The 26171-nt window shown below is 37.4% G+C and overlaps 1 protein-coding gene across 8 annotated transcripts in view; it reads left to right on the forward strand.

The window, feature by feature from the left end:
* The window catches only part of CCNB3 (cyclin B3), a 91725-nt gene that overhangs the window by 50803 nt on the left and 14751 nt on the right, over nucleotides 1-26171 (forward strand). For 7 of the 8 annotated variants that reach the window (XM_035004756.1, XM_035004735.1, XM_035004746.1 and 4 more), the window contains 3 exons: nucleotides 11530-14389; nucleotides 15214-15312; nucleotides 16541-16633. In XM_035004756.1, the coding sequence (XP_034860647.1) occupies nucleotides 11530-14389; nucleotides 15214-15312; nucleotides 16541-16633 (3052 nt within the window). The remainder of the gene's footprint in view (nucleotides 1-11529; nucleotides 14390-15213; nucleotides 15313-16540; nucleotides 16634-26171) is intronic. The other variant, XM_035004797.1, reaches the window with a different exon arrangement.

Consider the following 26171-nt stretch of genomic DNA (forward strand, 5'->3'; position numbering starts at 1 on the left):
TGTGGTTGCTGACGTGTCATAGGCCTCTTCTCTCTCTATCCATGGCCTGTGCATATTGAAAGAGCTGTTGTCATTGGGAAGTTTGCCAAAAGATCTTGTGCTCATCTTTTCTCTCTTTTAGTAATTCAGTCCCTGTTTGAGGTAGTCTGTGCTTAAGATTGTGGGGGCAACTTTTTAGGGGATACTCAGCAGCTGGCTGATAGCTTGCCAGTCTGCTTATCTCATTAGAAGCTTTTGGGAGAGGTTTGTTCCTTATTACTGGAGAGAAATTACTATCTCTCTAGGCCAAAAACCTGTTTTCCAGATGTTACAGGGAACTGTTCACAGGTTCTGCAAGTAGATATGAGTATTTTCATTTGGGTTAGAAAAAGGATTTGCCCCTAGGAAAACTTTTATTAGAAGAAGACTTAGAGAGTGGAGTGAGTCCTTTCTATAGCCTCTCCTCATCCCGGGGGGAATTACTTTCAGGAAAGAAAAGAATAAATAGCTAGATAGCTATAGTAGGCTTAAGCATGGGTTCCAAAGGGTAAGAGAAGAAGGTTGGGGAATTCTAGAAAATTAACATGTTAGGTCCACAGGACACTTTTCTAATTACCTAGCCAAAAGAAATCAAACGAGATTAGCATTTATCCCTACTTAGTTTCTTGCTGAGATGAAATTCCTGGGATTTCTGTGTGTATTTTGACTTTAATTCCCTGCATTATTTTCTCCTGACTTTCTTTTATAATTCTGACTTTAGCAGGGAAATCCTCACAAAATACCATGAACATTCTTGCCTTCATTCAGGGTTCAGTGGAATGGACCTTAATAATAGCACTAGAACAGTGGCTGACATTTATTGAGAGCTCACTGTAATCACACATTATTCTAAGTGGGCTTTTTTGCTAACAGCTTTATTGAGATATAATTTATATACCATACAGTTCACCCATTTAATGTGTGTAGTTCACACATTATATACTGAAAGCTTTTAGCATATTTGAAGTTATGCAGCCATCATCACAATGAATTTTAGAACATTTTGGTGAATCCAAAAAACACAAAAAACGAACAAACAAAAAAACCAAAACAAACCAGCCTGTATCTTTAGCTATCACCTCTCAATTCCCCCATCCTCCCCAGCTCTAGGCAATCACTAATCTACTTTCTGTTTCTATAGATTTGCCTGTTGTGGGCATTTCATATAAATGGAATTATGCAATGTGTGATTTTATGTGTCTAGCTTCTTTCACTTCGTATAGCGTTTTCGAGGTTCATCCATATTGTTTCGGGTATCAGTACTTCATTCCTTTTTGTTGACCAATAATATTCCATTGTATGAATATTCCATACTTTCTTTATCCATTCTTCAGTTGATGGACATTTGGATTGTTTCGACCTTTTGGTTATTGTGAATGGTGTGGCTATGCACATTTGTGTACAAGTTTTTGTTTGAACACCTATTCTCAATTATTTTGTCTGTGTACCTAGGAATATAATTGTTGGGTCATATGGTAATTCTATGTTGAACTCAATGAGGAGCTGCCAAACTATATTCCATAGTGGTGGCACTATTTTACATTCCTACCAACACTGTATGAGGGTTTCCAATTTTCTACATCCTTGCCAACCCTTACTATTTTTTTTTTTTTGTTATGGCCATTCTAATGGGTGTGAAGTGGTATCTCACTGTGCTTTAGATTTGCATTTATCTTTTTTTTTTTTTTTGAAGATTTTATTTATTTATTTGACAGAACGCAAGCAGGGGGAGCAAGAGGGAAAGGGAGAAGCAGGCTCCCAGTTGAGCAGGGAGCCTGATGTGGAGCTTGATCCCAGGATCCTGGGATCATGACCTGAGCTGAAGGCAGACACTTAACAGACTGAGCTACCCAGGTACCCCTAGATTTGCATTTTTCTGATGACTAATGATGTTGAGCATCTTTCATGTGCTTATTGCCCACTTGCATACTTTTTTGGAGAAATGTCTACTCAGATCCTTTGCCCATTTAAAAAATTTAGTTGTTGAGCTTTTCATTAAGTTGTAAGAGTTCTTTATATTTTCTAGATTTAAGTCTCTGATCAGATATGTAATTTGCAAATATTTCATTTTTTCTGTGAGCTGTCTTTTCATTTTCTTGTTGGTATCCTTTGAGGCACAAAAGTTTTTAATTTTGATGAAGTCCAATTTATTTTTTCCTTTGTTGCTCATGCTTTTGGTGTGCTAAGAGACCATTGCCAAATCTGAGGTTACAAAGATTTAAGATTTTCTTTGCAGAGCTTTAAAGTTTTAGCTCTTAGGTTATTGATTCTTTTTTTTTTTTTTTGATTCTTTTTGAGTTAATTTTTATTGTTAGTATGTGTTAGGGGTCTAACTTCATTATTTGCATGTAGATATCCAGTTGTCCCAGCACTATTTGTTAAAAAGACTAATCTTACTCCACCTAATTATCTTGGCATCCTTGTCAAAAATCAAATGACTATAAATGCAAGTGTTTATTTCTGAAGTCTCAATTTTATTCCATCAATCTACATGTCTGCCATTATGCCAGTACCACATTATCTTGATTGTTGTTGCTCTGTAGTGCATTTTGAAATTAGGAAGTGTGACTCCTCCTCCCAACTTTGTTCCTCTTTTTCAAGATTGTTTTGGCTATTCTGGGTTCTTTGCAATTCCTTATAAATTTTAGAATCAGCTTGTCCGTTACCACTGGAATTCTTACAGAAGTTGTCTTGAACCTGTAAATCAATTTCGGGAGTATTACCATCTTAGTACTAAGTCCTCCAACCCACAAACATGGGATGTCTTTTATTTAGACCTTTAATTTCTTTCAACGTTTTTGTAGTTTTCAGAATATAAATTTTGTACTTCTTTTGTTAAATTTATTTCTAAGCATTTTATTCTTCTTGATGCTGTTGTAAATGGATTTGTTTTCCTAATTTCATTTTCATACTGTTCATTGCAAGGATATAGAAATATATATATGATTTTGGTATATTGATCTTGTGTCACGGAACCTTGCTAAACTTGTGTATTAGTTCTAATAGTTTTGGTGTGGATTCCTAGGATTTTCTATATGTAAATCATGTCATCTGCTAATACACAGTTTTACTTCTTCTTTTTCAATCTGGAGACCTTTTAATTTTTTTTTTTTTTGAAAAAATTTTTTTATTATGTTAATCACCATACATTACATCATTAGTTTTTGATGTAGTGTTCCATGATTCATTGTTTGCGTATAACACCCAGTGCTCCATGCAGAACATGCCCTCTTTAATACCCATCACCAGGCTAACCCATCCTCCCAGCCCCCTCCCCTCTAGAACCCTGTTTGTTTTTCAGAGTCCATCGTCTCTCATGGTTCATCTCCCCCTCCAATTTCCCCTCCTTCATTCTTCCCCTCCTGCTATCTTCTTCTTCTTCTTTTTTTTCTTAACATATAATGTATTATTTGTTTCAGAGGTACAGATCTGTGATTTAACAGTCTTACACATTCACAGCACTCACCATAGCACATCCCCTCCCCAGTGTCTATCACCCAGCCACCCCATCCCTCCCACCCCCCACCACTCCAGCAACCCTCAGTTTGTTTCCTGAGATTAAGAATTCCTCATATAGGGCACCTGGGTGGCTCAGTTGGTTGAGTGACTGCCTTCGGCTCAGGTCATGATCCTGGAGTCCTGGGATCGAGTCCCGCATGGGGCTCCCTGCTCGGCGGGGAGTCTGCTTCTCCCTCTGACCCTCCTCCCTCTCATGCTCTCTGTCTCTCATTCTCTCTCTCTCAAGTGAATAAATGAAATCTTTAAAAAAAAAAAAAAGAATTCCTCATATCAGTGAGGTCATATGATACATGTCTTTCTCTGATTGACTTATTTTGCTCAACATGATACCCTCCAGTTCCATCCACGTCGTTGCAAATGGCAAGATTTCATTCCTTTTGATGCCTGCATAATATTCCATTGTATATATATACCACATCTTCTTTATCCATTCGTCTGTCGATGGACATCTTAGCTCTTTCCATAGTTTGGCTATTGTGGACATTGCTGCTATAAACATCGGGGTGCACGTACCCCTTCGGATCCCTACATTTGTATCTTTGGGGTAAATACCCAGTAGTGCAATTGCTGGGTTGTATGGTAGCTCTATTTTCAACTTTTTGAGGAACCTCCATACTGTTTTCCAGAGTGGCTGCACCAGCTTGCATTCCCATCAACAGTGTAGGAGGATTCCCCTTTCTCCACATCCCCAGCAACATCTGTTGTTCCCTGACTTGTTAATTTTAGCCATTCTGACTGGTGTGAGGTGTTACCTCATTGAGGTTTTGATTTGGATTTCCCTGATGCCAAGCAATGTTGAGCACTTTTTCATGTGTCTGCTGGCCATTTGGATGTCTTCTTTGGAAAAATGTCTGTTCATGTCTTCTGCCCATTTCTTGATTGGATCATTTGTTCTTTGGGTGTTGAGTTTAATAAGTTCTTTATAGATTTTGGATACTAGCCCTTTATCTGATATGTCATTTGCAAATATCTTTTCCCATTCTGTCAGTTGTCTTTTGGTTTTGTTGACTGTTTCTTTTGCAAAAGCTTTATATCTTGATGAAGTCCCAATAGTTCATTTTTGCCCTTGCTTCCCTTGCCTTTGGCAATGTTTCTAGGAAAAAGTTGCTGTGGCTGAGGTCGAAGAGGTTGCTGCCTGTGTTCTCTTTTAGGATTTTGATGGACTCCTGTCTCACATTTAGGTCTTTCAACCATTTTGAGTCTATTTTTGTGTGTGGTGTAAGGAAATGGTCCAGTTTCATTCTCCTGCATGTGGCTGTCCAATTTTCCCAACACCGTTTGTTGAAGAGACTTTTTTCCATTGGACATTCTTTCCTGTTTTGTCAAAGATGAGTTGACCATAGAATTGAGGGTCCATTTCTGAGCTCTCTATTCTGTTCCATTGATCTATGTGTCTGTTTTTGTGCCAGTACCATACCGTCTTGATGATGACAGCTTTGTAATAGAGCTTGAAATCCGGAATTGTGATGCCACCGGCTTTGCTTTTTCAACATTCCTCTGGCTATTTGGGGTCTTTTCTGGTTCCATACAAATTTTAGGATTATTTGTTCCATTTCTTTGAAAAAAGTTGATGGTATTTTGAGAGTGCTAAGAGACTCTTTAGAGGGGTTGCATTGAATGTGTAGATTGCTCTAGGTAGCATTGACATCTTCACAATATTTGTTCTTCCAATCCATGAGCATGGAACGTTTTTCCATTTCTTTGTGTCTTCCTCAATTTCTTTCATGAGTATTTTATAGTTTTGTGAGTACAAATCCTTTGCCTCTTTGGTTAGGTTTATTCCTAGGTATCTTATGGTTTTGGGTGCAATTGTAAATGGGATCGACTCCTTAATTTCTCTTTCTTCTGTCTTGTTGTTGGTGTATAGGAATGCCACTGATTTCTGTGCATTGATTTTATATCCTGCCACTTTACTGAATTCCTGTATGAGTTCTAGCAGTTTTGGGGTGGAGTCTTTTGGGTTTTCCACATAAAGTATCTTATCATCTGCAAAAAGTGAGAGTTTGACTTCTTCTTTGCCGATTTGGATGCCTTTTATTTCTTTTTGTTGTCTGATTGCTGTGGCTAGGACTTCTAATACTATGTTGAATAGTAGTGGTGATAGTGGACATCCCTGCCGTGTTCCTGACCTTAGGGGGAAAGCTCTCAGTTTTTCACCATTGAGAATGATATTTGGGTTTTTCATAGATGGCTTTTATGATATTGAGGTCTGTACCCTCTATCCCTATCCTCTGAAGAGTTCTGATCAAGAAAGGATGCTGTACTTTGTCAAAAGCTTTTTCTGCATCTATTGAGAGGATCATATGGTTCTTGTTCTTTCTTTTATTAATGTATCGTATCACATTGATTGATTTGCGGATGCTGAACCAACCTTGCAGCCCAGGAATAAATCCCACTTGGTCGTGGTGAATAATCCTTTTAATGTACTGTTGGATCCTATTGGCTAGTATTTTGGTGAGAATTTTTGCATCCATGTTCATCAAGGATATTGGTCTGTAATTCTCCTTTTTGATGGGGTCTTTGTCTGGTTTTGGGATCAAGGTAATGGTGGCCTCCTAAAACGAGTTTGGAAGTTTTCCTTCCATTTCTATTTTTTGGAACAGTTTCAGAAGAATAGGTATTAATTCTCCTTTAAATGTTTGGTAGAATTCCCCTGGGAAGCCGTCTGGCCCTGGGCTTTTGTTTGTCGGGAGATTTTTGATTACTGCTTCAATTTCCTTAGTGGTTATAGGTCTGTTCAGGTTTTCTATTTCTTCCGGGTTCAGTTTTGGTAGTTGATACATCTCTAGGAATGCATCCATTTCTTCCAGATTATCTGATTTGCTGGCATGGTAGTTGCTCATAATGTTTTCTTATAATTGTTTGTATTTCTTTGGCGTTAGTTGTGATCTCTCCTCTTCCATTCATGATTTTATTTATTTGGGTCATTTCTCTTTTCTTTTTGATAAGTCTGGCCAGGGGTTTACCAATCTTGTTAATTCTTTCAAAGAACCAGCTCCTAGTTTTGTTGATCTGTTCTACTGTTCTTTTGGTTTCTATTTCATTGATTTCTGCTCTGATCTTTATTATTTCTCTTCTCCTCCTGGGTTTAGGCTTCATTTGCTGTTCTTTCTCCAGCTCCTTTAGGTGTAGGGTTAGGTTGTGTATTTGAGACCTTTCTTGTTTCTTGAGAAAGGCTTGTATTGCTATATACTTTCCTCTTAGGACTGCCTTTGCTGCATCCCAAGGATTTTGAACAGTTGTGTTTTCATTTTCATTTGTTTCTGTGAATTATTTTTTAATTCTTTAATTTCCTGGTTGACCCATTCATTCTTCAGTAGGATGCTCTTTAGCCTCCATGTATTTGAGTTCTTTCTGACTTTCCTCTTGTGATTGAATTCTAGCTTCAAAGCACTGTGGTCTGAAAATATGCAGGGAATGATCCCAGTCTTTTGGTACTGGTTGAGACCTGATTTGTGACCTAGGATGTGATCTATTCTAGAGAATGTTCCATGGGCCCTAGAGAAGAATGTGTGTTCTGTTGCTTTGGGATGGAATGTTCTGAATAGATCTGTGAAGTCCATTTGGTCCAGTGTGTCATTTAAAGTCTTTATTTCCTTGTTGATCTTTTGCTTAGATGATCTGTCCATTTCAGTGAGGGGGGTGTTAAAGTCCCCCACTATTATTGTATTGTTGTCAATGTGTTTCTTTGCTTTTGTTATTAATTGCCTTATATAATTGGCTGCTCCCATGTTAGGGGCATAGATATTTACAATTGTTAGATCTTCTTGTTGGATAGACCCTTTAAATAGGATATAGTGTCCTTCCTCATCTCTTATTATAGTCTTGGGCTTAAAATCTAATTTGTCTGATATAAGGATTGCCACCCCAGCTTTCTTTTGGTGTCCATTAGCATGGTAAATGGTTTTCCACCCCCTCACTTTCAATCTGGGGGTGTCTTTGGGTCTAAAATGAGTCTCTTGCAGACAGCATATCGATGGGTCTTGTTTTTTTATCCAGTCTGATACCCTGTGTCTTTTGATTGGGGCATTTAACCCATTTACATTCAGGGTAACTATTGAAAGATATAAATTTAGTGCCATTGTATTGCCTGTAAGGTGACTGTTACTGTATATTGTCTCTCTTCTTTTCTGGTCTATGTTACTTTTAGGCTCTCTCTTTGCTTAGAGGACCCCTTTCAATATTTCTTGTAGGGCTGGTTTTGTGTTTGCAAATTCCTTTAGTTTTTTTTGTCCTGGAAACTTTTTATCTCTGCTTCTATTTTCAGTGACAGCCTAGCTGGATATAGTATTCTTGGCTGCATATTTTTCTCATCTAGTGCTCTGAATATATCATACCAGTCCTTTCTGGCCTGCCAGGTCTCTGTGGATAGGTCTGTTGCCAATCTAATGTTTCTGTCATTGTAGGTTACAGATCTCTTGTCCCGAGCTGCTTTCAGGATTTTCTCTTTGTCTCTGAGACTTGTAAGTTTTATTATTAGATGTTGGGGTGTTGACCTATTTTTATTGATTTTGAGGGGGGGTTCTCTGTGCCTCCTGGATTTTGATGCCTGTTTCCTTCCCCAAATTAGGGAAGTTTTCTGTTATAATTTGCTCCAATATACCTTCTGCCTCTCTCTCTCTCTCTCTTTCTTCTTCTTCTGGGATCCCAGTTATTCTAATATTGTTTGATCTTATGGTATCACTTATCTCTCGAATTCTGCCCTCGTGTTCCAGTAGTTGTTTATCTCTCTTTTTCTCAGCTTCTTTATTCTTCATCATTTGTTCTTCTATATCACTAATTCTCTCTTCTGCCTCATTTATCCTAGTAGTTAGAGCCTCCATTTTTTATTGCACCTCGTTAATAGCCTTTTTGATTTTGATTTGGTTAGATTTTAGTTCTTTTATTTCTCCAGAAAGAGTTTCTCTAATATCTTCCATGCTTTTTCAAGCCCAGTTAGTATCTTTAAAATAGTCATTCTGAACTCTAGTTCTGACATCTTACTAATGTCCGTATTGATTAGGTCCCTGGCGGTAGGTACTGCCTCTTATTCTTTTTTTTTTGAGGTGATTTTTTCCATCTTGTCATTTTGTCCAGAGGAGAATAGATGAATGAGAGAACAAAATGCTAACAAGGTAACAGCAACCCTGGAAAAATATACACTAAACAACTCAGAAGAGACCTTCCAGAAAGTGGTTGCTTTTCTGTTCAGAGAGTTGCTGCTCTTCTTTTCTTCTATCTCCTGTTGAGTTCCTAGGTGTTCAGAGTGGTTTGATCCCTATCTAGCTGAATTCCTGGGACCAGACGAAATTTAGGTCTCCTACTCCTCTGCCATCTTGCTCCTCCTTATTTAATTTTCTTGCCTAGTTTGCCCTGGCTAGAACCTCTAGTACTGTGTTGAATAGAAGTGTCAAGAGTTGGACATCCTTGTCTTCTAAAAATTGGGTGACCAACTTACTCTGGTTTTCCTAAGATTTGCCCAGTTTTAATACTGAGAGTCTTGCATCCCAGGAACCCTCTCAGTCACAGACAAAGACAACTGGTCACTCTATCAAGGAAGCCTACTATGATCACCCCAGACCTATGGTATCATAGATACTCAATACCTATACTAATGTTTCTTTCTTTTTGTTAAAGATTTTATTTATTTATTTGACAGAGAGCACATGCAGAGGGAGTGATAGAGGGAGAGGGAGAAGCAGGGTCCCCGCTGAATAGGGAGCCCAATGTGGGGCTCTATTCCAGGATCTGGGGATCATGACCTGAGCCGAAGGCAGACGCTTAACCAACTGAGCCACCCAGGCGCCCAATTTCCTATACTAATGTTTCTTAAGAGATGGATTTGGAGAGGCAGACAGGAGCCAGATCACCAGGGCCTTGCATATCATGGCAGAGTTTGGAATTTATTCAGAGAATAGAGGGGTTTTGTCCTAAAGCATCAGCAATGCTATATGAGTTATATACTGCTACACTACAAATTTCCCACCCTCTAAAGAAGAATTAGATATCCTTGTCTTTTCCCTGATCTTGGGGGGTAAGCATCAGTCTCTCACCATTAAGTATGATGTTAGCTTTGGGTTTTTCATAGATGCCCTTTATCAAGTTGAGGAATCTCCTTTCTATTCTTAGTCTATTGAGTCCTTTATCATGAAACGGTGTTGTATTTTGTCAAATGATTTTTCTGGATCTGTTGAGATGATCATGTGGCTTTGTTTTTTATTCCATTAATATGGCTTGATACATGAATTGATTTTTGGATGTTAAACTAATCTTGTATTCCTGGGACAAATCCCACTTGGTCATGGTGTATAATACTTTTATGTGTTGCCAGATTTGGTTTGCTAGTATTTGTGGGGGATTTTTGCACCTATATTTTTAAGAGATACCAGACTATAATTTTCTTGTGATATCTTTGTTTTTGGTATCGAGTAATACTGGCTTCATAGAATGAGTTGGTAACTGTTCTCATATCTTCTATTTCTTGGGGTTGTTTATGGGGAACTGGTATTAATTCTTCTTTAGATGTTTGGTAGAATTCTACAGCAAAACCATCTGGGCCTGGACTTTTCTTTGTGGGTAGTTTTTATATTAATTCAATGTTTTTGGTTTTTATAGGTCTACTCAGATTTTCTGTTTTTTTTTTTTTAAGTCAGTTTTGGTAGTTTGTGGCTTCTTAGGAATTTGTCCATTTCATCTAAGTTACCTGATTTATTGGCATACAGTTAGTTTTGAACTATTCTTTGTTTTACATGTTTTTATTGCATATTAAGTGATCAAATTTTCACAACAACCCTATAAAGAGGTAATATGATCCCCGTTGTATAGGTGAAAAAAGTGAAGCACAGTTAACTTGCCCAAGGTCACCCAGCCAGTAGGTGGAGGAGCCAGGATTTGCATCCAGGCAGGTTAGCTCTAGAAGGCATACTCTTTATCATAACTAGATTATCTGGAGACTACCTTTAAAAGTTCTCATCAGGAGGGACCTGAAATCTATCTGGCCACGTGGAACCTCTCCAGGTACTTTCTTGGTTTTTTTTTAAAAACAATACAGTGGTTTTTAAATTATATTCATAGAGTTGTACAGCCATCACCACTATCTAATTTTAGAACTTTTCAACACCCCCCAAAAAACTTGAACCGATTAGCAGTCCCTTTCTTTTCCCAACCCCCCCCATTTTACCCCCCCTTCCCTGCCCCTTTCCAGCCACAGGCAACTACCAATCTACTTTCTTTTGTGGATACACCTCTATGGGTATGTCTGTTCTGGACATTTCATATAAATGGAATCATATAATATCTAGTTTTGGGGGCATTTACTCTTGTTCAGACTGATGATTGTATATGCCTTCAATTCTCTCTTCTGATTTCTAGTCCTCCAGTGATTTGGTCACACTAGGTTAGTTACTAATTGGACGTGAAATCCTGTTCAAAACAAAGCTTTGAATCTGACCCATGTGAACAAATGTTTATTGTGGTCTTTTTATTCTCTCCATTGGGAAAATATCTCATGAATAGCTTAGGTTGAAGGGGATGTGGTTAGATACCACCACCATTAAGTACCAGCCCACCTTTCTCTAAGCCTTCATAAGCTTCTCATAATTTTCTCATAAGCCTTCAAACTATTAATTTCAGCCTGCATTTTACCAGATGCCTGGTGCTGATAGACAAAGATAAATAAATGCAGCTAGTGAGGGAGACTGATATAATAGCAGATAACTCATACAATGTGGTATTAGAATAAAGACTTTATATAAATAAAGGAAATAATTCATATTTAGTAAAGTATAACCTGGATTTTAGGGGAAATTTTTCAGAAAAGTGTGAGAACCTAGGCCATAGAAACTATATAGTGTGCTACTTTGTTGATTCACTATGGTAATTGATTTTTACCCTTTAATCTGTCTCTTGAGGTTGAAGTCCTTTCCCCTTTTATAAATATAGCAACAAAATGAGATGTTTGGTGAGGATTCTAGGAACTACATTCTTCTTAATCAGACATTGTTTCCTTTACAGTTATAAGCTGGAACCCTCACCAGTAGTAGTCTCTACTACCTTGGTACCAAATATTATGGAGAAACCACTCATTCTGGAGATACCTACCATCTCTAAAACAACCACTACTGAGGAGGTATCATTTTTCAAAAAGCCATTAATTTTAAAAGAGGAACTCACTACTGAGGACACAGGCCTTTTCGAGAGGTCATTATCTTTAAAGAAGTCCACAAATCAGGGGGAGGTATCCCTCATGGAGAAGCCACCATCCTTACAGGAGGAAGCTGACAATGCTGATGAGTTTGTTGTAGAGCCAATAACTTTTGGGAAGAAGCATAAAACTGAGAAGGCAGCCATCACCAAAGGAACATTATCTTTAAAGAAGATGTGTACATATCAGGGGGACTTGGCTTTGCAGGACGTCACTGTTGAAGGGGATTCCTTCTTTATGGAGCCAACAAACTTTAGAAAGAAGCCTAAAACAGAGGAGGCAACCCCCACCAAGAAGTTATCTTTAAGGAAGAAGAAGAAGTATACCACTCAGGGGAAGGTGTCCCATATGAAGAAACCACTAGTATTGCAGAAGACCACCTCTGAAGAGGAGTCCCTCATTAAGGAGCCACTGGCTTTCAAGAAGAAACCTACCAGCAAGGAGGCAACCTTCACCTTGAGGCCATTATCTTTAAAGAAGTGTACTATTCAAGGGAAGTTGGCTCACTTGAAAAAGCCATTAGAATTGCAGAAGACCACCTCTGGAGAGAAGGCACTCATTAAGGAGCCATTGGAATCTCTCTTCCAGGAGCCATCTGCATTGCAAGAGAAGCACACCACTGGTGGGGAGGTGGTCCTCTTGAAGAAGCCACAGGCATTGCAGGAGGAGAAGGACAGTAAGGATAAATATCTTATGGAGCCAATGTCCCTTAGGAAGAAACGTACTACCAAGGAGACAAACCCCACCAAGAAACCGTTACCTGTAAAGAAGAAGTGTACCATTCAGGGGATGATGTACCACTTGAAGAAGCCACTAGCATTGCAAAAGATCACCTCTGGAGAGAAGTCATTCATTAAGGAGCCACGGTCCCCTAAGAAGAAGGACACCACTGAGGAGTCCCTTTTCCATGAGCCACCCATGTTGCAAGAGGAGCACAACACTCAGGAGGACGTGTCCATCTTGAGGGCCTTGACCTTGAAAAAGACTCTAACTGAGGAGGAGTCACTTTTAAAGGAGGCTTTGGCCTTTAAGAAGAAACGTACCATTGAGGAGGCAACCCCCACCAAGATGCTATTATCTTTAAAGAAGAAAAAGTGTACTAGTCAGGGCAAGGTGTCCTGCTTGAAGAAGCCACTAGTATTACAGGCAACCTCTGGAGACAAGTTGTCCTTTAAAAAGAAGTCTACCACCGAGGAGGAGTCTCTCTTCAAGGAATCACCTATGTTGCACGAGAAGCATACCACGCATGGGGAGGTGGCTCTTTTGAAGAAGCCAGGGGCATTGCAGGAGAATGTTGATGGTGAAGATGAATTTCTTATGGACCCAGTTCCGAAGAAACATACCACAGATGAGGCAGTCTCTACCAAGGAGCCTTTATCTTTAAAGAAGAAAAAGTGTGCCTCTCAAATAATGATGTCCATCTGCCAAGAAATGTTAGACTTGCAGAATATGATTAGCAAGGATAAGGAGTCCTTTATGGAGCCAGTGTCACTTAGGAAGAAGTCTTCAACTGAGGAGGCAATCCTTACCAAGACACCGTTATCTTTAAAGAAAAAACAATTCATGCAGGGGAAGATGTTCCTCTTAAAGAAGCCACTGGTCTCAGAGAAGACCACCTCTGAAGAAGAGTCACTCTTTAAGAAGCTATTGCCCTTTAATAAAAAGTCTATAACTGAAGAGGAGTTCCTCTTCCAGGATCCACCTGTATTGAAAGAGAAGCACACCACTCTGCAGGAAGTGTCCTTCTCAACTAAGCCATTGGCCTTGCCAGAAAAGACCACCACTGAAGAAGAATTGTATATTAAGGAACCATTGACCTTAGAGGAGAAGGCTACTACTGAGGAGGAATTCCTTTCTCAGGAGCCATTTTCATTGCATGTTAAACCTACCAACAAAGATGAGTCCCTCTTCTGGAAGGCTTTGGGCTTGCAGAAGAAGACTGATACCAAAGAGGATTCCTTGAAGAAGCTGTTGGCTTTGCAGGAGAAGTGCACTACTGAAGAGGAATCCCTTTTAAATAAACCATTGGTTCTGAAGGAGGAGCTCTCCATTGAGGTGGCAACAAGCCTTGAGAAGCAATTATCTTTAACGAAAAAACCCATTGCTCAGGGGGAGGTGTTCCTCTTGAAGAAGCATTTGGCCTTGCAAGAGAATATCACCAATGAAGAGTCCTTTATTAAGCAACCACTGGCTTTCCAGAAGCCCAGCTTTGAGGGGCCCATCCCAAGGGAGTCCTTGGCCTTGCAAGAGAATCCCACAGTTGAAGAAGAAGCTACCCTGAGGGGGCCCTTGGCCTTGAAGGAGAAGCCCAGCAGGGAGAAGGAGACCCTCTTCAAGGAGCCATTGTCCTTTCAGGAGAAACCTATCCTCAACAAGACATTCCATGTCAAGGAGACATTTGCCTTGAATGAGAAACCCACCACTGGGAAGGAGTTATCCCTGAAGGAGCCATTGGCCTTGCAAGAGAATCCCACCCAAAAGGAAGATAACTCTTTCAAAGATTTCTTGATCCTCCAAGTTGAAACCAGCTCATATGTGTCCAGCACTGCCCCCGAACCCAGAACAGGCCTGTCCAGTGTGGGCAAGTTCAATATCACAAGCAAGTCCAGTGCTTGTGAATCCAGTTCCAATAAACCTTCCTCATCTTGGGGCAAGAGGTCACAGAAGGAGGTATCCTGTTCTCTTTCTTCTTAAATTAGATGATGTGTTGTCCTGTAGGTGGCTGCTAGCAAAGAGATTTTTTTTTGCCTTCCTAAGCAATTGATATGTATATAGTAAGCTATAGTAAATCAAGTTGGCCTTGTGGGATCTCTTGACTTTCCGATTGGCATAGAAATACACCCAAACAATTAGAAATTATTTATTCCAGGAATACCCACAAGGATCTGGAATATTGTGTGTGTGTGTGTGTGTGTGTGTAAATTGCCTTTCTTAGTAATTGCAATCTGCATTACAGTGGACTCCAGTCAAAGATGAGTAAAGTCTACAGAGGCATCTCCCAAGGAAGATGGTATTTAAGTTGAAAATTGGAAGGATGAAGGAATGAGATTTGGCAAGCAGGAGGAGAAATACCCCTCTTGTAGGCAAAACAAACTGGGTAGAGGTGTAGAAGGGAGGAAAAGGCTACCAAGAAGATGAATTGGGTTAGATCAAAGCATTGGGACAAAACAAGTGACCCAAGAAGATACGTGACATAAGTTGAAATAGTAAAATAAGAGTGTTTTTCCTGGAGAGTCTTGAACTTACCTGTAAAAATGGTGCCTAGTTCCTAGGGCAGAGCAGGCGTGTACAAGAAGGACTAAACATTTCTTGGTCACTTGGCAGTATGAGGATTGAAGAACCAAGGGGCGCTCTGTTGTGACCCAGGATATATGAGGCTTGAGGAACCTTAGCAGAAGATGACAGTGGGAAGAAAGAAGTGTATCCTTTATGTGTATGTGCTAAGCCTTCCTTGGAATCTTTCTCCTCCTAATATCTTTTTGGTGATTTCCAAGCAGGTAACCCCATTGGAGGATATTGACAAGAACCACAGTGATCCATTTTTCAACCCAACATATGCCAAGGATATCTTCAGTTACATGAAAGAGAGAGAGGTATGTAGGTGGCTGTTGGAGGGGAAGGATTTCTAGGTCTCATTTCCTCATCATTCCATCCTTCAAATGCAAGTTGAAAGGGGAAGTAATAATGATGATTAAAATAATAACAGCAACAACTGACATCAACTGGTAGCTTACCATAAGTTAGGGACATTGAGGCTAAGGGGTTTATAGACATTATTTTGTTTAATTCTCCCAATAACTTCATGATGGTATGTATTATTATCTCCTTTTTATAGATTGGAGAAACTGCTCAGAATCACACAACTAGTATATGGGAGAGCTGGGATATGGGCTAAAAGTCTGATTACCTTGAAGACCATAAGCCTGTGCCTCTAATTGTTGAGGAGACAGTCTCAGACACAAAAATAGTAGTCGTCTTCTGAGTGGCTGTTCTTTGAGATCTTTTCCCTTCCCTATGCAAGTTTCTGGCATCATATGTAGAATCACTCTCCAACCTGGTGACATTTTCTTCCTCCTTTAAAATCAGCCAGACCACTAAAATTGGTTGATTCCAAATTTTCTTCTCTCTCTAAATGGAACAGATGGAACCAAGATTATCTACCAACTAAAATTTTAGCAGGCCATGCATAAGAGGGAGGATGAATATCTTGTCTTTAGAGACATAACATTTGATTTACTGACTCCAGACCCTTCACTTTTTCTAGTGTAGCTTGGAGGAAGTAAGAGATAATTTTGTTATACTACAAGTATGGGCCTTAGCTCAGCAGTGTCAGTTTCACTTGGGATCTTGTTAGAAATGCAGAAACCTAGCCCCACCCAGACCTTCTAAATTAGAATGTGAATTTTAAAGATCCCCAGGTGGTATATGTGTTAAAGTTTGCGAACCACTGCTCTACACAGCATGGCATTGTGCTTTAGATTGAATTGCAAAGAAGGGGCAGATCCTCTTTGGTATTCATCTGTAGTCATAGGTGTGTTCCTGCCCATATTCCATATTCCGCCTGGACTCCTCCATATCCACCCTGATGCTTGAATATGATGTGCATCCATTTCCCAAGGATAACTAGAACTTGTCTGGAAAAGGAGACTTTGATTGGCCCCTGATACCAGCTGAAAATAATGAGTTAGAACTGAAGAAGTTAATTATGTTGTTACAGTTTCTTTTTCTGAGATGTTAGTTGCAAGTATTTTTTTCCTAAGTTACAATTTTTGAACGATAAGAAGAGTTTATGGATTAATATTTCTTTTTTATTGCTGCCAGGAAAAGTTCATACTTAAAAAATACATGAGCAGGCAGACTGACATCAGCAGTTGCATGAGGGCCATTCTTGTGGACTGGTTGGTAGAGGTGCAGGTAAGCCTGACAACTGCTGCTTTAAGGGGCTGCTCTTCTCTTTATTGATTTTCATTCAGTATCGCCAGATGCCAGGCATGGTGAAAATTTTCTGGGTCTACAGAGCTGAGCCACGGTTCCTGCCTTCAGGGAGCTTATGATCTAGGGGGCAAGATAAGACACGCAGACAGATATGAGTACAATAAAAAGTAGAATATACTAGGTACTGTAAGAATGTTATACATAAGATACTGTGAGAACCCAGCGGAAGGAGAGACTATTTCTAAAAGAGGCAACGATGGTATGGTAGTTTAATCATTCTCAAAATTTTGTAAAAGTCTATTTAATGATTTGGATAGGGGTCAGTGACAAAGTCTTTTCAAGCTTTGGGTGAGATCGGTGATAGGAGGGACAGTGTGGCAGACATGGCAGGACCAGACATGGCAGGTAGTTATTTGTCCAGGGTTGGATGTTGAGGGAATAGTGCTATGAATACTTAATTATCATTTTACACAAAGGAAGGAGAGTCCAGAATAATACCTGGCACATAGTGGAGTGTCGATAAATATTTGTTGAATGAATGGAATTGAATGGTTTGCAAGAAAATATAAGGCATAGGCTATGCCCAGAAGAGTCTTAACTATATAATTAGGAAGAAAAGGTAATATAGTTTAATATCCTTTATTGAGTACCAGAGGAGTGGTTCAGGGTCACTTTGAAGTAACAGACCAGGAAAATATGGTAGACACGATTTATTTGGATATCAGTAAAGCATGAAAATGCCTCTCATCTTATAAAAATAATAATAGATAAGAGTATAATTTGGGGGTGTCTTGGTGGCTCAATCAGTTGAGTGTCCAACTCTTGGTTTTGGATCAGGTCATGATCTCAGGATGGTGAGATCAAGCCCTACCTTGGGCTCCGCGTTCAGCTGGGAGTCTGCTTGAGATTCTCTCTCTCCTTTTCCCTCTGCCCCTCTCTCCCCCACCCTCTCAAATAAATAAATAAATAAATAAATAAATAAATAAATAAATAAAATCTTTTTTTAAAAAAGAGTAGAATTTGGGTAGATCTTATGTAAGTAAAGCTGATCCCAAAGATTGCTGATCATTATTAAGCTAGAAGGAGACTTCTAGAAGATTGCCAGTGGACTTTGTTCTAATCAACATTTTTATTAGTAATGTAAATGAGAACAGAAAAGATAAACTCATCAAATATTGCATGGCGTGAGACTAGGAATAGGGTTAGGAAATAAATGGATATCAGAGATAAAATATCTCTACTAGCTGGAATGATGAACTGAATCTTATTTTAAAAAGCTTTTGTTATTGGGCGCCTGGGTGGCTCAGTTGGTTAAGCGACTGCCTTCGGGTCAGGTCATGATCCTGGAGTCCCTGGATCAAGTCCCGCATTGGGCTCCCTGCTCGGCAGGGAGTCTGCTTCTCCCTCTGACCCTCCCCCCTCTCATGTGCTCTCTCTCATTCTCTCTCTCTCAAATAAATAAATAAAATCTTAAAAAAAAAAAAAAGCTTTTGTTATTTTTATTGCACAGAAACTCACATTTGTTATAGCAAAGTAATAAACTATAATTACCTGTGATCCCACAACTCACAACCACAGTTAATATTTGTGTGTGTATATATTCCTCCACCTTAAGTGGTGGTCATCTACTTTAGAGGTGTACCTCTAGTGCATGGATCATAGAATCACAGATGCCCAGGTCCCATCCCATACTATCAGATCAGAATTGTGGGGGTGTGGCCCAGGCACATATATATATTTTCTGTTTTTTTAAAAAGAATTTTTTATTACTTTATTTTATTCATCATGATAAGTGTACTCTCTAATCCCCATCACCTATTTCACCCATCCCCCCCACCCACCTCCCCTCTTGTAACCATCAGTTTGTTCTCTATAGTTAGAGTCTGTTTCTTGGTTTGTCTTTCTCTTTTTCCTTTATTCTTTTGTTTTGTTTCTTAAATTCCACACATGAGTAAGATCATATGGTATTTGTCTTTCTCTGATGGACTTACTTCACTTAACATCATACTCTCTAGCTCCATCCATGTTGTTGCAAACGGCAAGATTTCATTCTTTTTTATGGCTGAACAATATTCCATATCTTCTTTATCCATTCATCTATCGATGGACATTTGAGCTGCTTCCACAGTTTGGCTATTGTAAGTAATGCTGCAGTAAACATAGGGGTGCATGTATCCCTTTGAATTAGTGTTTTTGTATTTTTTGGGTAAAGAGGCACATATATTTTTATAAAGCTCCACAAGTGATTTTTTTTAAAGATTTTACTTGTCAGAGAGAGAGAGAGAGAGAGAGAGCACAAGCAGGGGGAGTGGCAGGCAGAGGGAGAAACAGGATCCCTGCTGAGCAGGGAGCCCAATGTGGGGCTTGATCCCAGGACCTCGAGATCATGACCCAAGCCGAAGGCAGACGCCCAAACACCTGAGCCACCCAGGCGCCCCTCCACAAGTGATGTTAATGTACACCTTTTGATAGAGAATCACAGTTCTAGAAAACATATATAGTGTTTTTATAACTTTAATTTTCATATTTTTAAATGGTAAATTGGACTTTTGGGTATATAGTTCTATGAAATTTTAACATTTGTTTTGAAATAAGATTCATAAGAAATTGCAAAAAACAGTATAGGGAAGTCCTGTGTAACTTTCACCTACTTTCTCCCGATGGTAACATTTCACATAACTATACTATAGTCATAATTAAGGTCTACAGGCCTTATTTAAATTTCATAAGTTTTACATGCATTTATTTGTTGTGTGTGTTTTGTCTGTATAGTTTATCAAACATAAAAATTTTGTAAGCACTACCACCACAGTTGTTCCATTACTACAAGGATCCCTCATGTTACCCTTTTATAGCAACAGCCGTCTTCCTCCCCTCACCTTCCTGTTCTGGGGAACTCCTAATTTGTTTTCACATCTATATCTTTGTAATTTCATAAATGGTATATAAATGAAATCATACAGTACATAACCTTTTGAGATTGACTTTTATCATTCACCATAATTCCCATGAGATCCACCTGTAGTACGTAAGAGTTCTGGTTGCTCTGTATCCTTGTCAGCACTTGGTATTAGTATTTTTTTAATTTTAACCATCTAATAGGTGGGTAGAGGAGTCTCACCATAGTTTTTTTTTTTTAAGATTTTATTTATTTGACAGAGAGAGACACAGCAAGAGAGGGAATACAAGTGAGGGAGAGGGAGAAGCAGGCTTCCCGCTGAGCAGGGAGCCCGATGTGGGGCTCGATCCCAGGACCCTGAGATCATGAGCTGAGCCGAAGGCAGACGCTTAACGACTGAGCCACCCAGGCGCCCCTCTCACCATAGTTTTAATTTGCATTTCCTCAAGGGCTAATAATGTTGAACATCATACTTACTTGTCATCCATATATCCTCTTTGGTCAAGTGTCTTAAGTCTTGCCCATTTCTTAAATGGGTAGTTTTTTTTTTTATTATGTTTAATTAGCCAATATATAGTATATTTTCTTTGTGTCAAGTTATTGAGAGTTCTTTACATATTCTGGATACAAATTCTGTGTTGGATATGTGATTTACAAATATATCCTACCAGTCTGTAGCCTTTTTATTCTCTTATTTGGGTCTTAGAGCAAAATTTTTTTTTTTTTTTATTTTGATAGTCTAGTTTTTCAGTGTTTTCTGTTATGGATTGTGCTTTTTAAGAATTCTCTGCCTGAACCTAGGTCATGAATATTTTCTCATATTTTATCTGAAAGTTTCATAGTTTTAACATTAAATCTGTAATCCATTTTTTTAAAAAGATTTTTAAAGAAATTTTATTTATTTGACATAGAGACAGAGAGGGAACACAAGCAGGGGGAATAGGAGAGGGAGAAGCAGGCTTCCTGCTGAGCAGGGAGCCCGATGCGGGGCTCGATCCCAGGACGCTGGGATCATGACCTGAGCTGAAGGCAGACGCTTAACGGTCTGAGCCACCCAGGTGCCCCTGTAATCCATTTTGAGTTAATTTTTGTATAGTATGAGGTTTTTGAGGTCTAAGTTCATTTTTTTTTTGCATATATATCTCCATTTGTTCTAACACCATTTGTGGGAAAATATACTTTTTTCCTACTAAATTGCTTTTGCATCTTTGCCAAAAATCTGTTGACCTTATTTGTGTGGATCTATTTCTATACTTATTTCTATACTTTATTCTGTTTTATTGATCTCTGTGTCTGTCACTTTGCCAATATCACACTGTCTTTATTCCTGTAGTTTTATAGTAGGTCTTAAAACTTGGTGATGTGATCCGTCCAGCTCCATTCTTTTTTTTTTCCATAATTGTTTTAGTTATTCTAGTTCATTTGCTTTTCTATATAAATTTTAGAATCAGTTTGTTTATATCTACAAAAAAATCCTGCTGAGAGTTTGATTGGAATTGAGTTACATCTTGTGCAGAAAAGAGTTAACAGGCCAAATACTGCTATCCTTAGAAAGTCCTGTTTGCAAAGTTGGCCCATGTCTGGGCATCTGAGAAGTTGACTGGTAAACAGTTCCCTACACTGCTATAAAACCCTCCCTTAATGATAACTGTGCCTAAACTCTTTGTATTAACAATGTGGTTTAGTGATGAACACTGGGGAGGGTATGTGCTGTGGTGAGCGCTGTGAATTGTGTAAGACTGATGAATCACAGACCTGTACTCCTGAAACAAATAATACATTATATATTAGTAAAAAAAAAAAAAAGCAATGTGGTTTATTCTGAACACCTGCTTTCCTTTTGTGAGTCTGAAATTTTGGCACATGCTAGGCAGAGAGTGTTTACATGACTAGCTCCCAATAAAATCTTAGGCACTGAGTTTCCCTGGTAGACAGCACTTTACATGTATTGTCACATCTAATTCCTGGAGGAACTAAGTGCATCCTGAGCGATTGACTTTATTGGAATAAGACTCTTGAAAGCTTGTTTCTTGTTTTTGGCAAGTTTTGCCCATGTTCTCATTTACTTGATTTTGCTTTCTGTCTTTTGTTATAATAAATCGTAGCCATGAGTATGACTATATGCTGAGTCCTCTGACTAGGAATCATTGTACCTTGGGGTGGTCTTGCGGACCATCAACACACATCTATAGGTCAGTTTGAAAAGAATTAAGATCTTTTCTGTGTTGAATCTTCTATACCCACGAATGTGGTATGTCTTTCGTTTATTTCGGTTTTCTTTGATTTCTGTCTTTTTACCATATAGATCCTGTACGTGTTTTGTTAGATTTATACCAAAATATTTTCTTTTCTTGGAGCTACTGTAAATGATATTTTTCTTAATTTAAATTCAACTAGCCTACATATAGTACATCATTAGTTTCAGGTGTAGTATTGTAAATGATATTTTTAAAAATGTAGTTTTCCATTTGTATACTACTAGTATGAAATATTGATATTTGTGTATTGACCTTGTATTCTATGACCTTGCTAAAACTTACTTATTAATTCTTAGGAGTTCTTTTGTTTTTATAGATTTCTTGAGATTAGCTACATAGACAATTATGCCATTTGCAAATGGGGACAGTGTTATTTCTTCCTTTCCAATGTGCATGCTTTTACTTTCATTTTTGTGTTTTATTCCACTGCATAGGACTTCTATTATGTTGAATAGCAACAGTGAGAGTGGACAACCTTGCCTTGTTCCTGATCTTAGGAAGAAAGCAGTTAGTCTTTCACCATTAGTATGATCTTAACTGTAGAGTTTTTGTAGACACCCTTGATCAGGTTGAGATATTTACTTTCCATTCCTAGTTTGCTGATGTATGTTTATCATGAATGGATGTTGAATTTTGTAAAATGCTTTTTCCATCTGCATCTGTTTATACAATTTTATTTGTTTTAGACTATTAATATGGTAGATTATGTTGATTGATTTTCAAATATTGAAGCAGCCTCATTCCTGGGATAAATCCCACTTGGTCCTGGTGTATTATTCTTTTTAAATATTGCTGGATTTTATTTGCTGATATTTTGTTGAGGATTTTTGTATCTGTTTATGATGGGCGTTTCTCTGTAGTATTCTTTTTGTATTTTTGTACTGTCTTTGGTTTTGGTATGAGGATGATACTGACTTTATAAAATAATTTGAGAGTATCTCCCTCTTCTCTTTTCTAGAAGAGATGTGTAGAATTAATGTTACTTATTCTTTAAATGTTCTGTAGAATTCACAAGTGAAGTTATTTGTGCCTGAAGTTTTTTTTTCTTTTTCCTGAAGGATTTTAACTAAGAATATAATTTCTTTAATGGTTCTAAGATTACTCAAGTTACCTGTTTTGTTTCAGGTGACTTGATTTGTGGTTTGTGGTTTTCAAGGAATTGGTCCATTTCATCTAAGTCTAATTTATATGCATAGAGTTGTTCCTGTATTCCCTTATTATTCACTCTTTCATTCCTGATATTTGGTAATTTGTGTCTTCTTTTTGTTTATCAATCTTGCTAGAAGCTTATCAATTTTATTGATCTTCTCAAAGAACCAGGTTTTCATTTCATTCATTTTCTTATCAGTTTTATTGGTATCTGCTCCAATTTTTATAGTTTCCTTTTGCTTTGAGTTTAATTTGCTCTTCTTTTTCTAGTTTCTTAAGGTGGAAGCTCAGGTTATTGATTTAAGACCTTTCTTCTTTTTTAATAGAAGCATTTAATGCTATACATTTCTCCCTAAGCACTGCTTTAGCTGCATGCCACAAATTTTGGAAGACATCCTCTGTGATCCTTGGACTATTTAGAAGTTTGTCATTTGATATCCAAGTGTTTGGAGTTTTTGCTGTTATTTTTCTGTTATCAGTTTCTAGTTTAATTCTATTGTGGTCAAAGAAAGCACTATGTATTATTTTAATTCTTTAAAAATTTAAAGGGTTAATACCCAGATGTGGTCTGTCTTGTTGAATGTTCCAAGTGCACTCGAGAAAATGTGTATTCTGTTGCTGTTGGATGGAGTGTTCGATAAATGTCCGTTGGATCCAGTTGGTTAATGTTGTTAATTTCTTCATTATCCTTGCTGTTTTTCTGTGTACTAATTCTGTTGTTGAGAAGAGTACTGAAATTTTCAATTATAATTGTGAATTTATATATTTTTTCAGTCTTGTCATTGTTTGCTTTGTGTATTTTGAAAATCTGCTAGGAACACACACATTGGAGATTAGTTATATCCTCTTTATAGTGTTTTGTGACTTGCTTTTTTTCTTTTGTAACCATGTTCATGTAATTGTGACATCTTTCCAGATAAATTGATATATTTCTATATCATTTATGTTGACTACATAGTATTCTGTTCTTCAACTGTCATTATGGATCCAACCCCCTATTAATGGACATTTAGGTTATTTCTAAATTTTGCTCTTAGAAATAACCCTATAGGGAACATGCATATGCTTCCATGGTTCATGACTGTACTATTGTTTTTCTGTATTAAATTACTAGGAATAGAAGTATTAGATCAAAGCAATGCACATTTAGAATTTTTGTACATATAGGCACTATTCTGAAATATCATGCCCATTGTATTTATACTGAAGAAAAGTGATTTTCTCATAATCTTAGCAAAATAGAGTGTTCTATTTTTTGCCATCTGATAAATGAAAAATTTTAATATGTTTTTTTAAGTTGATGTACAGTAGCATTGGCATTTTAAGTAGTTAGGTCCATCAGTTTTTTTCTTTATGGTTTTAAGATTTGTTTCTTGGTTAGAAAAGTCTTACCCAGTCATAATTTAAATATTTCTCTGAATTTTTTCTAGAACATTTATAGTCTCATGTTCACATTTTTAAATCTTTGTCTGGAATTTATTTTGATTTTGGTGTCAGCACCTATACACCTTACCCCAATGATTATCCAGTTATTCTAATACCATTTATTGGTTTTCATTATCCACTGGTTTGAATTGACATATTTTTTTATAATTGAAGTATAGATAGCATACAGTGTTATATTAGTTTCAGATGTGCAACATAGTGATTCAACAATTCTGTACATTACTCCATGCTCACCACAATGTGTAGTTACCATCTGTTGCCATACAGCATTATTACAGTATTATTGACTGTATTCCCTATGCTCTACTTCTCACCTGTGTGACTTACTTGTTTTATAACTGGAAGTTTGTCCCTCTTAATCTTTAATCACATATACTTGGGTTTGTTTATGGTCTTTCCAATTCTATTCCTTAGTACATTTGTCTATTCTAATATCAGTAGTATGCTGTTTTTATTATTATGGTTTGTAACACATTTATTGCCTCTTTACTTATTTTACAAAATATTCATGGTTCTCACACAGTAATTCTTCCAGGTGAGCGGTAGAATAGTTTTGTCAGCTTTTCAAAAATAACCTGTTGGGATTAATTCAGGGAGAATTTACAGATCTTCTTTTGTAATTTTAAGTTTTAAAAGATTCTCTTCATATTGGGCTTGCTGACTTGAAAGGTTTTTCTTGGGTATTGAGGAATTTTTTTAATGTTATGAATATTATCCTTTTTTCTTTAATTCTTAAATTTATTCATATATTGAGAAAGCAATTAATATTTTTCTGTACTTATTTTTTTTATTTTATTATGCTATGTTAGTCACCATACTCTGTACTTACTTTGTATTCATCTACGTTGCTGAACTTAGTCATGGTTTATTTAATTTACTGTTGGATTTGATTGCTTATACTTTATTTAGAATTTTTGCTTCTATATTCACAAATAAGATTCCTTTGTAAGTTTTTGGTGCTGTCTTTATTAAGTTGTGGTACTAGGACTGTTCTAGCCTAACATAACTAGAAAAATTTTCCTATAGTATTAAGTTTAACACAGGAATTATTTTCCTTGGTGAACTGGCCCATGAACTTATTGATGCATGGTGCCATTTATGTGTGTCATTCTTTGGTAACTCTAATAACATTGATGATTATTGGCCTACTAAGGATTTATTATTCTTCTTGAGTCATTTTTGTGGTTTATATCGTATTTAAAATTCATTCATTTTGTTGGTTTTTCACAGCTACTGTCATAGACTATACATGGTATTCTTTTATAATTCTTTGTAATTATTTATTTTTTCATTTAAAATGTGTGTGATGTGTTAGCTTGCTTTCATGTGTTTGCATACATGTGCATGCTGTCTTCAGTGTTCCTTGCAGGAGTTTCATTCAGTTTTCTGGTCAAAGAACCAGTTCATGGATATATTTATATAGCTTTTCTTTTTTAAAAAAATTATTGACATCTGCTTTAATATTTGTTAATTTACTCTTAGTTTATTAAGGTTTATTCTGTTGTCTTCCTTAGCTTCTTAAAATGCGTGCTTAGTCTATTTTAATTATTTCTGACTTCAGAATAAAAGCTTTAAAGGTATACATTTTCTTCTAAGTAACAGTTCTGATTACATTCCATTAATTTTGAAAGATAGTGTTGTAGCTGTCTTGTTTTTTTCTCAGTAATCTGTGATTGCAATTTTTATTTCCTTATTGACCTAGGTTTTGTTTTTTCTTTAAGAATAGTGCTTACCATTTTTTTCAAATGCTTTTCTTTTCTTTAGT

Source organism: Mirounga leonina, unplaced genomic scaffold (assembly GCF_011800145.1).
Source record: "Mirounga leonina isolate KUSES-001 unplaced genomic scaffold, KU_Mleo_1.0 Mir_101609, whole genome shotgun sequence".
In the NCBI taxonomy this organism is placed as follows: Eukaryota; Metazoa; Chordata; class Mammalia; order Carnivora; family Phocidae; genus Mirounga; species Mirounga leonina.